General features: G+C 39.7%; 1 protein-coding gene across 2 annotated transcripts in view; it reads left to right on the top strand.

The window, feature by feature from the left end:
- The window catches only part of GLIS1 (GLIS family zinc finger 1), a 211923-nt gene that overhangs the window by 161188 nt on the left and 35171 nt on the right, over positions 1–15564 (top strand). For both annotated transcript variants that reach the window (XM_076340174.1, XM_076340175.1), the window contains exons 5-7: positions 5156–5317; positions 8740–8850; positions 12666–12798. In XM_076340174.1, coding sequence (XP_076196289.1) covers positions 5156–5317; positions 8740–8850; positions 12666–12798 — 406 coding nt within the window. The remainder of the gene's footprint in view (positions 1–5155; positions 5318–8739; positions 8851–12665; positions 12799–15564) is intronic.

The following is a 15564-nucleotide window of genomic DNA, read 5'->3' on the forward strand; positions in this document are numbered from 1 at the left end:
AGGTCTATAAATAAAAGGCAGCTTGTTTAACTGATCTTGCAGCACAGAGCAGAGGTGTATATTAATGAGCTTTCTCTAATGGCACACTGGACCTATTTAGCACTACAACTGTGAAAGCTTCTCTTTTTCAGTCATAACTCATTTCCTAAGAAAATGTCAGTTATTGCTTCACCTTATGGTCTGAGCTGTTTAGTTTATAGTTTATTTCTTCTGATCTGTACCACTGACAGATATTGTAGACATGACTGTGATTAAATACGCTTCTGAAAATGGTAAACATTTGATAATATAAACCCTCTTGGGAATATGCTGTTATTTCTGTATGGCTACATTCTCAGGTGCATTCAAAGTATAATGTGGAAGCAAAGAAAAAACATTTTAAGCAATTGCAGTTATTAGATTAAATTGTTTTGTTAGGAAAATTGTGATGTGTTTAGATCACTGTGAGATAATTTAGTGTTTTCATAAATATGCCTTTTAAATGCATGGCATTGCAGCAGTTACACTCCAGTGAGATTTTAGTGTAAAACAAAGATAACATATGTATTTCCATATGGTAGTAAACTAATTTAGTCCCATAAATTTCTACAACATATTTTTTCCTGGTAGAAGCCCTATTCTAAAAGCAGCGGTAGTTATAAAATCCAATAATTGCATCATGCTATTTACTGTAATCATGTGGCATTGTTTTGAGTCTGTGCTCAGATGTGTGTAGCATAGCAGTGTCTGAAGCACACATTAACAATCTCACAATAAAGACAAAAGTAGTAATTGCAATATAATTATTATTTTTATTGATGAACTTGTTTAAGAGCTCTGTTGACATTTACAGACTTTGAGGATCATGCAGTGTTTGTTACAGTTATCCCAGGCATCAAACGTCAACAAAATGTTTAAGATTGTAGGATTAAGCAGTGACAGATTGGGGCCAGATGTCTGGGAGATACTGTAAGTGGCCTTCTCAGTTGATCAAATAGCTCTTACCATCCTAAAGCCCTTTGGAAATTGAACATTTGTTCTTTGTAGTTGAAGCTGAGACACTTCTGGGATTGATGGATCTTACTGGAGGTTATTTGAGAAGGAGAATGAGCACCCCATTTATCCAGGAGTAGTTTTATTTGGTGTATATATAAATATAAATACACTCCAAGTAGCAAGGGTAGGTGGAAGGGTTGAAAGTGCTGGTGAGTAGCAATGAAGCCCAAGCATTGCCTTACAAAGTCATCCTAACAGTTTCCTCAGCAACCCAGTTGAAGTTATCTTGTCCTTGTACAACTGTACAGGTGAGACACTTCCGCTTTGGGGAAGCTGGGTCTCAGCAGTGCTGTCTCCACATGTGGACTTGTAGGGAAAAACTGCAAGGGACACAGTCAGCAGATCCAGCAAGAAATAACAGCTGAAATAGGTTTTCCTGGAGTCCTTCAAAGTGGAGACCTTTCTGCAGCTCTGAGTGGATTCCCTCACCCCCATGCTTGTCAGCTCTTTGCACCAACTCCTTTCCTCCCTCCCTCTCAGGCCTTTCACCTTCACCTTTGTACATCACCTTCCCCTCTTCTCATCACTTGCCAGCAAGGTTCTCACCCTCCTCTCCTTTTCCACTGATTTTCTTCTTGTTTAGCGAACTCGACCTTTAGCAACCCTGCCTCCTTGAAAAGATGAGTGCTGGGTCATATCATTCTCTTTGCTGGTGTATTCTCCTACCTTATGTGTTTAGAATGAATTTATCACAGCATTGCGACTGTCCCACTGTTATCCAGCTTAATAGAGCTGGATAATATAAATAATATAAATTAGGAAATTATAATATGAATAAGAAAAGCCCTTAAAGTCCAGGCATACATGGTGATGGACGAACCTTACTGCTGAAGGCATTAGACCTTTGGATTATATGTTAGTACCAAAAAAAGGCTGTTGACCACAGTAAAAGTATAATAAACCCCTATTTGTGTGATGCTGCTTACGTGGTAGCTCTGAGCATTTATGGTAGGGCCTTCCTTCTCTTCCTGAAGTCCCGATCCAGCATCCAGCAAGCTCTTAAACATATGTGCTTTCATGTGTTTTAAATTAAGCTTGTGTTTAGATGTTTTAGGACATTTGCCATTGGCATTTTTGCTGCTGACATCAATGAGAATGGAGCTGGACCGTTAATTAGTTTGGATTATTCTGCATACTTTCCTACTTTGCATTAGGCTGTAGATATGGGGCTGAAGACTGGTAATCCATTAGAAAAACATTCTGAGGCTCAAGATCCTCCATTCCTGACTGAATAGCTGAGAAATTACTTCTGTGACCTAACAGGTCTTCCAGGCCTGAGACAACATGGAGACAAGAAGGATCAGGTTGTGGAGTGTCACTGTAGTGATTCTGGTGCCAACAGGGTATAAAGCGTCCCAGGGATCCAGTAACAAGGAACGTTGCTATATAATGTCCTTCTGGGCTAGGTTTTTTGATGCCTGTATGCGAGAACCAGAAACTCCTTTAGAGAGGGGAGTGGAGTACATAGAAGGGACTCGTGACAATCAGGGGAGAGTCTGCTCAAGTAGGGGAGAAGGAATGGCACACACGGGGGGACAGCATGAACAGTTGAAGGGGAAAGCTTGGTCTTGCTGCTCACCTGGGATTTGGGTGAATGACGTTGCAGAGCTGCAAAATAATTTCGTAGACTCTAGGTCTGATTCTCACCCTACCTTGTGGTTATATATTGGTGAGTAAAACTGAGAAGAGCTGGTCTACTGAACTGAAAATTAAAGGGATATTAGTTCGAAGGGGATGATACAACACTGTGGACACAACACTAATGAAAGGAGACTGAAGAAAGAGGGGAGGGGAGGGGAGGGGAGGGGAGGGGAGGGGAGAGGAGAGGAGAGGAGAGGAGAGGAGAGGAGAGGAGAGGAGAGGAGAGGAGAGAGGAGAGAGGAGAGAGGAGAGAGGAAGCTGGGAAACAAAGTGGAAACAAGTGATCTTTAGGACCTCAGAACATTAACTCCATTTGCCAGAGACTGGCTTTATGGAATGTCTTACGAGAACTATGGATTTGCCAAACTCTGCTTTATTTTTCATGCACTTCAGCATATTTGCACATTTCAGATTGCTTCGTTCTGAATCCTTTCCAGATTTTTAGTGGTGATTAAGAAGAAAGTTTGTTTCTTTTTAAGCCTTGGTGGCTTGGTCACTTCCAAAACTCCCTTGCCTCCCTGCACCAGCTCGTGTTCAGAGGGGAGTCATGGCCAAAACCCAAACTTCTGAAGCTGTAGACTGCATGTCTCCAGGTGACTCTGTGGATCTATCATTATAGTTGTGATGGGGAAAGGTGGAAATATATACATATCAGATAGTTGTCTGCACACACAGACCCAAATATGCCGTTAAATATCTGCCCAGGGAGTGAAATATTTAGGGCAGTAAAAGCGATAGTGATTCTTTCATGTATGAGCGTCATGGAAAGACAGAAATTTGCAGTCTGCCAGGAAACCCTCTGTGTGGGTTCCTGTGTGTTGCGAGTGCATTGGTGTGCTTAATTTGTAGTGTGCAGAGCTGATCTGCATCCAAAGACAGAACACAGCCTGCAAAATGAAGTGCTAGCTTGAGAATCCAGATCACTTTGTTTACTGTGTTGAGATGCTTAAAAAACATTGGTCTGAGTGGGATGTGAAGGACCTTTGTCCATCAGTAGTTAAAATTGTCTTCGTCAGGCACCAGGAGATCAGGTGCCTCCAGTTTACAGCATCTTCTAGGCTCCATCTGCATCTGCTCTGCCTTCCCATCCCTCTGCCTGCAATGCTGGATGCAACAGCTGAGTCAGAAGATTGCACTCACCAATGTATGTACGAGGTGTGTGCATAACAAATAGAATGTGACAGGGATTGGCAAGACTAATTTCTGTGGTGCCATCTGAGGAACCACAGGTAGTGAATGGAAAGCTGCTGAACAAAAGCCTGACTCAGCAGAAGGAAGTGACAAAGCACTCGCTAATTTTGTGGGGGTCAGGATTTCACTCTTTATGAGCAAGAATCATACAAAAAAATCTGGCTTCCAGACATAGTGGTTTTAAGACACACCTGCCTTCTTTCAAAATTGTTGTTAGTGTTGATATGAAGGTGAATTGGGTTGTGTTTCTCAAATACATTCTTGGACATCCTGAATCATAGAGGAGCCAGGGTTTTAACTGTATAGAGACACTAGGAGATCTGCAGTGCCATGAAGCTGCAATGCAGTGGGCAAAGTATATGCACACCACCACACGTGAGTATGCATGCATAGAAGTATTTGTGCACATGCGTAAGAGTGCATTTTATGGGTTTGCTGATGCATGAATGTGCGTATGCATGTATTTGTGCTCACCTGAGTTGGTTCCCAAAGCCCATCTTAGAGACAGCACCTCCACTGCAGTCACGTGTTGTCTGTAACACTGAAACTTACCAGTGAGCAATGCAAAACACCCTTCCCTTGGCCTAGTAGCTGGAAATTTTAGTTATTTATTCAGATTTAATTTGAAACAGTGACTTTTGTTATGAATGCTATGCAGCGTTTTATTACTGAGTTCTCTAATGAAATGGGTGCTTCAGAAGTCAGAATTGCTCAAGTTACTGGTTGTATAAATGTTGAGAACAGATCTGAATGATATGGCTAGTAAAGAAAAGGGTGCAGAATAACAGCAGAGTTCCTTTGGATTGATCTTCAAATGGATCAGGTCTTCTTGTAATAGTCCGTGCTCATCTGCTCCAGTGTATAGTATTTCAGACATCTGAAACCAGGTTCTTACCCGCCACAAATAGCTTCTCTTGCTCTCTGTAGCAGCTCATTGTTATCGCCGACAGTGGTTCCTGTGCCAATTAACATCTAAGAGAACTCATCAGAACACTTGTTCTTTCTTTAAATTTTCTGTTCTGACACTATGTCTTTAAGCATTCAGTACTTCAGACAGAACGTGTGAGATATTTATAACCCTTGTATTATTATTGAGCTATACACCATGTCTTCAGTGACAGATTAAATGAACAGCACAAAACGTTGTGTTTCATCCATAAATTTCAACAGATGTTTGAATGTTGGTTGATTTATTGCATGTCCAACTTGGATCTTACACTGTTCTCATTGTGGCTGCACATGGTTTATTTAATAGTACTTTACAACGATTTTTTATGACATTTTTCAGTTTGAAGGGTGCAACAAGGCATTTTCTAGGCTTGAGAACCTTAAGATTCACCTCCGGAGTCATACTGGGGAGAAGCCATACCTGTGTCAGCATCCTGGCTGCCAGAAAGCTTTCAGCAACTCCAGTGACCGGGCAAAGCATCAGCGAACACACCTGGATACCGTAAGCATGATTTCATACTGGGAGTTGCACTGAGTTTTCCAATGGTCCTTGTACACAATCTGTTCTGCAACTGGAGGGTGACTTTTCCTTTTCACGAGGAGTGTCTCAGAAAACTCAGCTATAGGCAACTGTACTTTTGTTTTGAATCGTATGTGCTTTGAGAAATGAAAAAGTCTTGATCACAGAAAGGCAAATTCAGCTGTCTTACTCATGCTGAGGAATAAGTTACTCAAGAATAGGTTACTCAGGAATAAGTTACTCAGCAACCTCTCCCATTGTTTTTGTTCCAGTAAGAGGAGGCAGCAGTAGAATAAGGTATAGTATGAGTGAAACCTGAGTCATTGCTGCTGGACTAAACGTGTGTCATTGTCTTGCTTCCTATCCTGTGTTGCTTCAACAAACTCTGTTCTGAATGAATGCAAAAGCAGTTCAGACATCTCAGTGGAAGGTAAATGCATTGGTTTTGGATGTAATTTTGTAAAGGTAAAAATATGTCTGTCATAACTATATGAAATTTTTCAAGTACCCACCATCAGAATTAACTGTAAGAAACAAATTCTTTTCTTATGTACAGTTGGTAGATTCTGGCTCAACTCTACAAGTCTTCTCACTTGTCTTGCAGAGAAGATGGGAGCCTGTCTAGTGTCTTAGGCTCCAATAAAATTAAATCACCATATTATGGAGAAAGAAAGTAAGTAGACAACTTTGTAGACCAGTTAAGTCCTCAGCATAAAGCTTGTAAAGAATAACAGGCAGAGTTCTTCCTTTGTCTTTTTCAAAGAAGTGAATATATGGTTTAATGTTTGGCCAAGTGTTTATGGGGCAGAACTTTTGAGTTTAATTGATATTTACTTTTTAAGCAGTTACACATTTCAGACAGTGCAGCATTAAGGAATGTCTAATGTACATTATGCCTTGCAAAAACAAACAAGTAAGAGAAGCGAGTCAGTCACATTTTCCAAACCAAAGCACACTTACAATAACAATGTTTTATTTATTTGAAAGTCAACCTGAGATATTTGAATTTGTAATTAGTTCTAAAATGCGTCTCTTTTGAAAGTGGATATACTAAATTGGGTGCACAGTTTTCAAACGTAATGGCTTGAATCTAATAGATATATATTTTTATTAGCCAAAGTCATAAATGGAATGCCATTTATTAGTTTTGAAAGAAAATTCAATGGTTACCAAAATAAGCAAAAATTCTTATATCTGTTGATCTGTGCATTATTGAAGACAAATCTCTTAACTTTCTATTTTCTTTTCTTCTCTCTTTATCTCTGTCTTTATTATCTGAAATGCTCATAAATCAGGAAAAAGGTACAGTAATAATTTTCTACTAACTTTATTAAATGTCCAAAAACATTCTCCATGCTATTCTGTTGCAGGTTCTTTAAAACTGTTTCTGTAGTCCTACAACACAGTAACTAACTTCCACTTACCTGGTTTAATTGCAGTCCGATGGTTTAGCTTAGTGTATTGTGTGCTTATGGGAATGTGAAAAATAACAGAGCTACAGGATGGTGCTACTGTCAAGACTGCACGTTGCATTAGCTCAGTAGGCAAAATAACTGCCTGGAATGTCAAAGCAAATAGCCATGAACCTTTTTAAAGGTAGTCAGATTTTCATCTAGTTTCCCTATCACTAAGTTGACTGATTCTATCACTAATTTGAATTACATCAATGATTTGAAAAATACTCTGCTAGTTTTTCTGCTAAGGGATTTGGTAAATTTTCCATAGTTTTTCCTCAGGTGTCAGTTCTCTGTGTTCCAGACACTCTCAATAAATGTGCTTTGCCCTGTAACTTTCTGGGTAGGTGCTGTGTTAGCCTGTAAGGTCATGAATTGGTGAATGATTCTATTATTCCTTCAGAAATTTCCTGCTGGCTGGACAGAGCAGCAATACTTATCCTCTGGAGGTACTTACAAAGAAAAGGGGTTTATATAGACTCCTTATTCCTTATTGAGTGCATTTGGAATTAGTTTTAAAGCTTCTCAATGTAGGTCACTCCATCATTTATCTTCTCCAAAAGGAGAATCTGTAAATCATTTCAGAGACTTACTGGTGTATGCTAGTTTGATCAAGTCTCTACTAAATCATCTGGAAGTAGATCCTTCTCCTAGGTAGAAGCAGAACAAAGGGAATGTATCTGTCCTTGTGGTAAAAAGGGCATGTCATCACTCCTCCAGGAGCAGAGCAACTTGTTTAAAGGACCTCACAGTCACTTCTCCCAAAACCGGTGGGTTTTTTTCCCTTTTGTGCAAGGGAATTAAAGAATGTGACACTGAGGTCATGACAAACCAGTTTTCTGCCTTTGGGAAGACACCAAAAGGACTTACGAGTCCAAGTGAGAAGGCTAAGGTAATGTTGACAGATGAGGCAAGAAAACAGAGCAAAAAGGAATGTTCCGCTCAACTTTAAAACTTTGTGAGCTTTGACATGCAGCACTATTTTGCTATCACTTAAGTCAGTGGTTACTTAATAACAAGTGCCAGAGTCCCTTTGTTCAACTTGGTAATTGCACATTCATTTGGAGGTTGTACTGTAACACAGAGATAGTGTTTCATTTGTTGGGAGTAGGCATAACTAAAAGAACTTGTTGAGGCTTTCAGTCATTGGGACTCCAGAATCAGCGGTTAAATTGGAGCATCCTTTTTTTTTTATTTTCCTATGAGAAGAGTATACTGGAACTGCCTGCCCAGACCCAGATGGTTTTCCCAGGAAAGAGTGCTCATACTGTGCCACATAGAAGTGGCAAGCTCTGCTGCATGCCAAAATCAGCTGGAAAGGTCCTCCCGACAAAATCAACAATAGTGGATTTTTCTTTCTGTATTGACTTGCTCAGATGTTAATGTTCAATGCACGTTGTTTGGTTAGGAGTTATAAAAAGAAAGATATTGCTGTTGCTATTCAAAACAGGAACAAGGTATGAAGGAAACCAAATGTGTGCTATGCCACAAGTTTTGCTCTGCTGCATGTGGAACAGTTGTAAAAACTATGTAAATCAGAACTCAAAACCAGAGCTTCTATATTTATAATTATACTGGTTGATCTCGTGATCATTTTGTCTACTGTAAAGGCTAGAAAAAAAGATGCTCTCAAAACCCATTCAGTTACATCTCATTAGCATTTAATTCAGCCCAGTAACCAATATCCAACATGACAGAATATAGATGTGTCAAGTGCTCTCAGTGCTTGCATGGCATGCAAAATCAGAGCGATCAATGCAGTTCTTCTGTTTGCATCATGTCTGGCTTGTGTACATAGAGGAGACAGAGCAAATCTGGAAACAGCAAACAGAGCAAACAGCTCAGGCTTAACACTGTGTTTCACAGAAAGGGCCATCCTTCAGTGCTCTGTATGCTGATTGTAGAGATGCAGAGGAATATGAAATCTTTTCCCTTTTCTCACATTTACAGAAACCCTATGCCTGTCAGATTCCTGGCTGCTCTAAGCGCTACACCGACCCCAGCTCTCTGCGCAAACATGTGAAAGCTCATTCAGCCAAAGAACAACAGGTGCGTAAGAAGGTAAGACCCACTACACAAAAAGTGACACATCTCCAGATCTCCTTGATATAGTTATTTTTAATTTATCTTTAGTTTATATATTTTCAAATCAGAGTTCTTCTGCAATATTGCTAGAAGAAAACTCAAGTTGAGCTAATTTTCTGTTGGTTTTTAATCACTATTGTTAACCAGTCCACTTCATAGTTTTACACTTTCAAAGCTACTACCCTGTAATTTCAGTTTGCACCACACTTTCTCTCCAAGCTTTTCTTTCCTGTTCATCTTTCATACACAAGCCCAAATTCTGCTGTCATTCACATAAAATGTCCCTGCATTGAGTCCCTGCAATCAGCTAATAAATACATGTTGGCAGATCATCTAAAACACAAATGAAACTAAGCCAGGATACTATGGAAATGTCAGGAAAAGAGCACTTGTAATAGATGAGAATGAAAACCCTCCACTTTTCCCACCACATCTGTATTTTAAATGTATTTATAAATCATTCCAAACCCAGACTGCTAGTTATGTTTTCACTACTATTAGATTCAAATAAGTATTTTGGTTTCTGTGGGCTAAACCCTGAACTCATTATTAAATGGGGATGCTTACGGGCACCAGCCCAGAGTCAGAGACTTGTTTATTACACATTTGTACACACAGTTTGTAAAAAGATGATTGGGACCCCACAGAGCTGGTCTGTGACAGAACAGACTGTGAGCATACTTCAGGCCCAGGAGTGGAAGGGAATGCAAGCCTTAGCAAGCAATTACAATTAGTTCAATAAGCAGCAGTGACGTCTTCCCTCAGCTGCTTCACCACTACCCAGAGCATCACGGATGAGACAGCAAGGCATGTTTAAAGGATGGAGGACAGAGCAGAAATGACAGCCTGGCAAGATAGAGCTAGGGAGCAGCTAGTTTGGAAAAATGTCAAAGGTAAGAACTAGAAGTACTGGAGAGCAAAGAGAGGAACATGTAGAAAGAAGAGACAATAGTAGAACCCAGGTGATCTTAGTTGCAGAATTTTGGATGAGCCACAGAGGAGTGAGATGGATGTCAAAAAGGCCTAATTTTCCTGCTTGAATACAACTGTGATGAGTTCATACTGATTTGTGCTTGTGTCAGCCATGCCCCCTGTCTTACACCCCTTCCCCCTGCTACTTCTCAGCATGAATTATATCCCCTACAGTTTTCACTTGGTTAGATTCACCAATCTGAACTTATGGTTCCCTTTCCTAGGACAGTTGTCTGTCCCCCAATTCTTCCTGTAACCCTTCCCTGTGTCAGGTGCATGCCGTCTGAGTAACAGTTTCTAGAACATCAGTGTCCAGAGTTGTGCACACTATTTCGAATAGTCAGTCAAGAAAGACTCATTACATGTGGAGCTTTGTGCCTGGGAGTAACACTGTTCATACCTAGCACCCATCCAGATGTCTACAGAATCAAGTTGTTGTCTCTGCATATATCAGGTCCTGTCAGAACTCTGATTTAGCCTGGCAGAACTGGAAAGGACCACCTAGTTTTCAAGCCCAATTTTGTATTATCAGGCCATGTGGTTTTACTACAGCTCTCTAGAAGGTTCCACAGGGTGTGCTGTGCACACATCTCCCACACCACAGGTCGCAAAATTCCCAGTGCTTCCCTAGAGCAACCTTTAGGTCTTAATGAGAGTAAGAGTCAGAAAGCCATAGCAGTAATTGGCCACAGAAAGAGGTTGACTGTGGTACCAAAGTCTTTTGCAATAGCAAGATCTTTGCAACAGCAAGATTTTGTTATATGAAATTCTCAGCTGGTTGTGGAAAGCAACCATGTTCCCTGTTCCAAAGGAGAGAACCCTCCCCCATCTTTCCTTCCTGTGGTTGCTGACATATTTCTTGGGGGAGGAAGGAGGGAATTATTTCCTAATACCAAACATGGGTATCATTTGTTCAGCTCTGTGTACTGGGCTGAATGCGTTAACATCCTTTACACCTGGACAAAGGAACAGTCCCCACTGTTATACCCTGTCACCTGCTGAGGCCTATTCCAGTTCTATGGAGGAAGGTGGGAAAAAAACCTAAATCCAAACTTTGCATTAAGGGGCACAAAGTACTTCCTGCATAAGCAGCGGGAGGCCTTAAGCATAGAATCAATACAGGACAAATGCAGTACACACAAATTGCAAACTCAAGCTGCTTGGATGTACCAAGACATCAAATAGCCAGGGTTTCATCTCTCTTAATCTCCTAGCTTGAGGAATTTTCCTGCATGCATATACATATCCTCCCATAGTCTTATCAAGTCTATCTTAAAATAATGTTAGTTCCTTGCCTCCCACACCTTATTTGGTAGACCAATCTAAATCTGCACTCCTCCAGTGGTTTGAAATCATCTTCAGATTTCCTGTCTCATTTAAACATGATAACTTTATGAATACTTGATCCTCTGTCTTTTTTCCTTGAACTTAAAAGGCATCTGAAAAAGCAGCAGATTTAAAGTGCATTTTGATCAGGCTCTCTTAAAAGGGACCAAAGCAAATCTGACTCATAAAGAAATAATAAACCCCACCAAATATTTCACTTAAACATATTATAGGAAAAAAACCCCTTTCACAACTAAGTAAATCTGTGTTATTGAAACGGTGACAGTCTATTTTGAAAAAAAGGGGAAAAGACTGTTTATACTCACTTGCTTATTTTTGGTTATAACTCGGCAAAGGCAGTTGTCTGTTGGTATCAGCTTCCCAGGAGTTCTGAGTGGAAATGACTTAGCCAAGAAAGAAAAATTAAGAGGCTGCTTTGCCCACATGTCTTGGTTGAGATATGCTACCAAAATGTGCCATCTCTGATGTAAAATAAAATGCCTGAGTTTAGACTTACATCAAAGGAATCCTGAATATTTAGTTCATAGCCTAGAAGGTGACTGCAGTGGTAATATTTGGTTGTTCTGAAAGGCTTTACAAGAACAAAATAGGAGAAAGTTAGCTGTTAATTTAGTAGTAGTTTAATTGGCTGCAGATGCACTTTGTGATTCAAACGTTAGATGTTTATCTTGAACCAACAAATGGCTGTATAACAGAATTCTATATAGGTTTGCCTGGACCTTTTGTTTAGAATAACCAAACCCAGGGGAGATCGGTATGCAAAACTGTAAACGTAAAGACAATAACTATTTATTAATGGCTATAGAATATGATGGCTGTTTGTGTAATGTGAGCCCTATATTATGACAAAAGCTTGGCAACATCAGCATGTTTGAAAGAGAATTAGAAATGCTTTTCTTTCTTAATTCTCCTCTCCTGCTGTTTTTAATATGATCGACATTGTGGTTTTCCAGAGTTTGCTTCAGACTCTTTTGCCAAAGCTTTAATTTACATGGAGAACAGCTGACATATCGGTGATACCTCTTACACATTACTGACAGCATATTATTCCACCAGTTCTAATCTGATAAGCACAAATGCTTTTCTTTCTCTATCAAATGTCTTTCCAAGTGTCACAGCTACAAGGTGATGCAATCCTTTTGCCACAGAACCCAAGAAACTACAGAAAGCCTGAAAATATGCAGTTAAATTACTCAGGAAGGTTTGAAGAAACACAGGGTACATTATTTTCTGAAGCAAACTGTTGTTGATTTAAGATTAGCACACTTAACATGTGTGCTTAAGAAAACCAAAATTATCTCTAATTAAAAATACCAAGTTATAGATACATCCTTAATTACACCAAGTTCGTAAGAATGACATTTTGTTCCTTCCTTCTATACATAATCTTTAAGCAAAGAGACATATGAATTTAATTAGAAGTCATTTGGTTTACTTTGAAATAAAATGTTTGTTTTATCCTCCTCTTGTAGCTAAATTCATGTACTGATATCGAACAAGATGTACTAAGTGAATGCTTAGCTATACAACAACTCCACACATCTTCACAACACATTTTGGATGGGAAATGTGGTAGATCTGTAGGTCATCATGATTTAATTACAGGTAAGAATACTTCTAATAAGTATGGTGCTAAATATGTCATGTAATACAGGATTTAAAACAGAAAAGCTTATGGGTCTGATTTGCCACTATGGAAGATGAAAAAAAAAACAAACCAACAAATAAAGTGAAATAATTTTGTGAGTTGTTTGCTAAGGCCTGACTTTTTTTTTTCAGAGTTAGTCAGCCAAATAGCTCCTATTAATTTCACATGAAGGGGGTAGCAGCCCTGCTGAAAGTCAACTTCTATCCATTTGTTCTCTTTTAAAACGTTTGCCTTGGCTTCAGCAGAATGCAGATGCATGGGCTTTGCTAAAGCCAATTGGTGCTCTAGCAAAGACAAAGGCATGCAGCAATAAGGTTTTCCAGCTCTTCAGGAGCTGCAGAAAAGTTGATGAGGATGTGTACTATCATGCACTGTGTGATTATAACAAATAATATGGTGATGTATGAATGGAGCAAAAGCTTGAATTTGAAATGTCAAACATGTTGTTTTAATTATCTTTTCTAGTGTTTAATCTTTCTTTCATTCCTTCTTGTCTGTCTTGTCTGTCTTTCTTGTGGTTTGATCAAGAGCTGGCCCCTTTCAGGGTCTTTAGACTGTTCTATACATTTTATAGGAAGAGAAAAAGATGCTTCCATTCCCTTCTGCTGAAAATAAGATCTAGATTCACAACTTTTGAACCTCAGCAGAGGGTCCTGAATCAGGGATGTAGCAATCTCAGGTTCTTTGTTTAGCCAGCAGAGAGAAAGAGGAGCTCTCAAAGGCCATCAGTTTAATTGTAATCTGCCTCACCCTGTGAAGGCACCCATATCCCTCCACTGATTCTAGAGATTAGAGAAGGGAACTTTTCACTTAGCTGTTTTCACTCTCAAATCTCTTTCTGTCCATGTAACTATGTAGCCCTTTTTCTAATTTTCATATTTATTTTATTCTTGGCTTCAGCAACATCATGTATCAGTGAGTTGCAAAGCCCACACTTTTTTGAAAAAAATACTTTCCTTGATTAATTTTGCATGTGCAACTTTCAGATGATGTTAGATGAGAAGAATATGCACATAGACTCTTACTTGATCTGCTTTGGTGGAACCTACTTTTGGAGAACCATTCATGTTACTGCCTTTGAAACTTCTCTAACTCTGTAATACCCATTTTGGGATAGGATAACCAACACTACGCACAAAATGCCAGACTATGCCATTCGCTTGATTTATAAGCCGTCATTGTCGCGTTTTCTTGTGTCATTCTCTGTCACGTTCCAGATGCATCCCAATATCTTATTCATTTTTTAATGGCAGCTGCATATTAGAAATGGGATGGATATATGGCAACATTTTATATCTAGCACTTTGTATGGTCTGGAGAGAATCTCCAGAAAAAAGGTGTAACAGAATTTAATCACTTTTTCATTCTATAATTGTTTAAATAATAATGCATACTAAACCCAGTTTTGGACAGACTATTCCTAATTTTGGGGCAGGAATGTGGAGTCTGGCATACCGTACGCTATGCCTAGGAGTGGAGGACAGTTTGGATCATAGAAACATAGAACAGTTTGGGTTGGAAGGGACCTTTAAAGGTCATCTAGTCCAACCCCCCTGCCATCGGCAGGGACATCTTCAACTAGATCAGGTTGCTCAGAGCCCCGTCCAACCTGACCTGGAATGTTTCCAGGGACGGGGTATCCACCACCTCTGTGGGCAACCTGTGCCAGTGTTTCACCACCCTCAGCATAAAAAATTTCTTCCTTATATCTAGTCTGAATCTACCCTCTTTTAGTTTAAAACCATTCCCCCGTGTCCTGTCGCTACAGGCCCTGCTAAAAAGTTTGTCCCCATCTTTCTTACAAGCCCCCTTTAAGTACTGAAAGGCTGCAATAAGGTCTCCCCGGAGCCTTCTCTTCTCCAGGCTGAACAACCCAACTCTCTCAGCCTTTCTTCATAGGACGAAGTCTTCAGATTGCAGAGCAGAGCCAAGGTGAGAAACAAAAAGGCAGGGATACCATTTTTGAAGACTTTACTTTCAAACTTGGTCAATATTAGAAAATGTTCAGTTCAATTAAAATCCAAAATTATTCATAAAATGATTTAGCTTAGAGCTAAATTAATCTATCTTGATTTAAGATGCACTTTATCTCTTTCAATTCCACTGTGGAGGAGAGGCTTGACTTGGTATTACTAAATATGTTTTAAATTGATTTAGTAACTGAGTACGAGCTTTCCAGACAAACCCTAGCTTGCTTCTGTTGAGGCTTAGAGAAATCCAGTGGTAAACTGGGATTAGAAAACAAAAATGCCTGGTGCTAGTTCCCCTGCACCAAGGGAAGAGCTGATGCACTTTATTAATATAGTTTGCTTTGTAAGAGCAAAGTAATAAATTACTAAAAATTACTTAGGCAAGAATCTCCTGCATTTTTGCTCACTCCAAATCTTAAAAATAAAAAATGCATCCTGCTTGACATCTCTTCTCCTTTCGAGTTCAAGTTGCACTAAAATGTTGGAATGTAACTGGTGAACAGAATGGAGTAGAAAGGGAAATAACCCATCATTCTAACACTGTTCCCCTGGGAGTCTGCACTCATGGTTTATATGTGGCTCCTTGAAAAGTGGCAGAAAGCTGGAGGGACTTGGGGGGATTATTTCCATTCTCTGCCTTTGTCATCTGCATTCTTAAGATCCGTGAGGGCAGCACACTGGTCTCTGCTCTCCACCCTTGACAGTCTGGCGTAGCTGAAGCATGGCTTGGCCTCTCACTTCCAGGCAGGACAG

This window comes from Aptenodytes patagonicus, chromosome 5, assembly GCF_965638725.1.
Source record: "Aptenodytes patagonicus chromosome 5, bAptPat1.pri.cur, whole genome shotgun sequence".
Classification (NCBI taxonomy): Eukaryota; Metazoa; Chordata; class Aves; order Sphenisciformes; family Spheniscidae; genus Aptenodytes; species Aptenodytes patagonicus.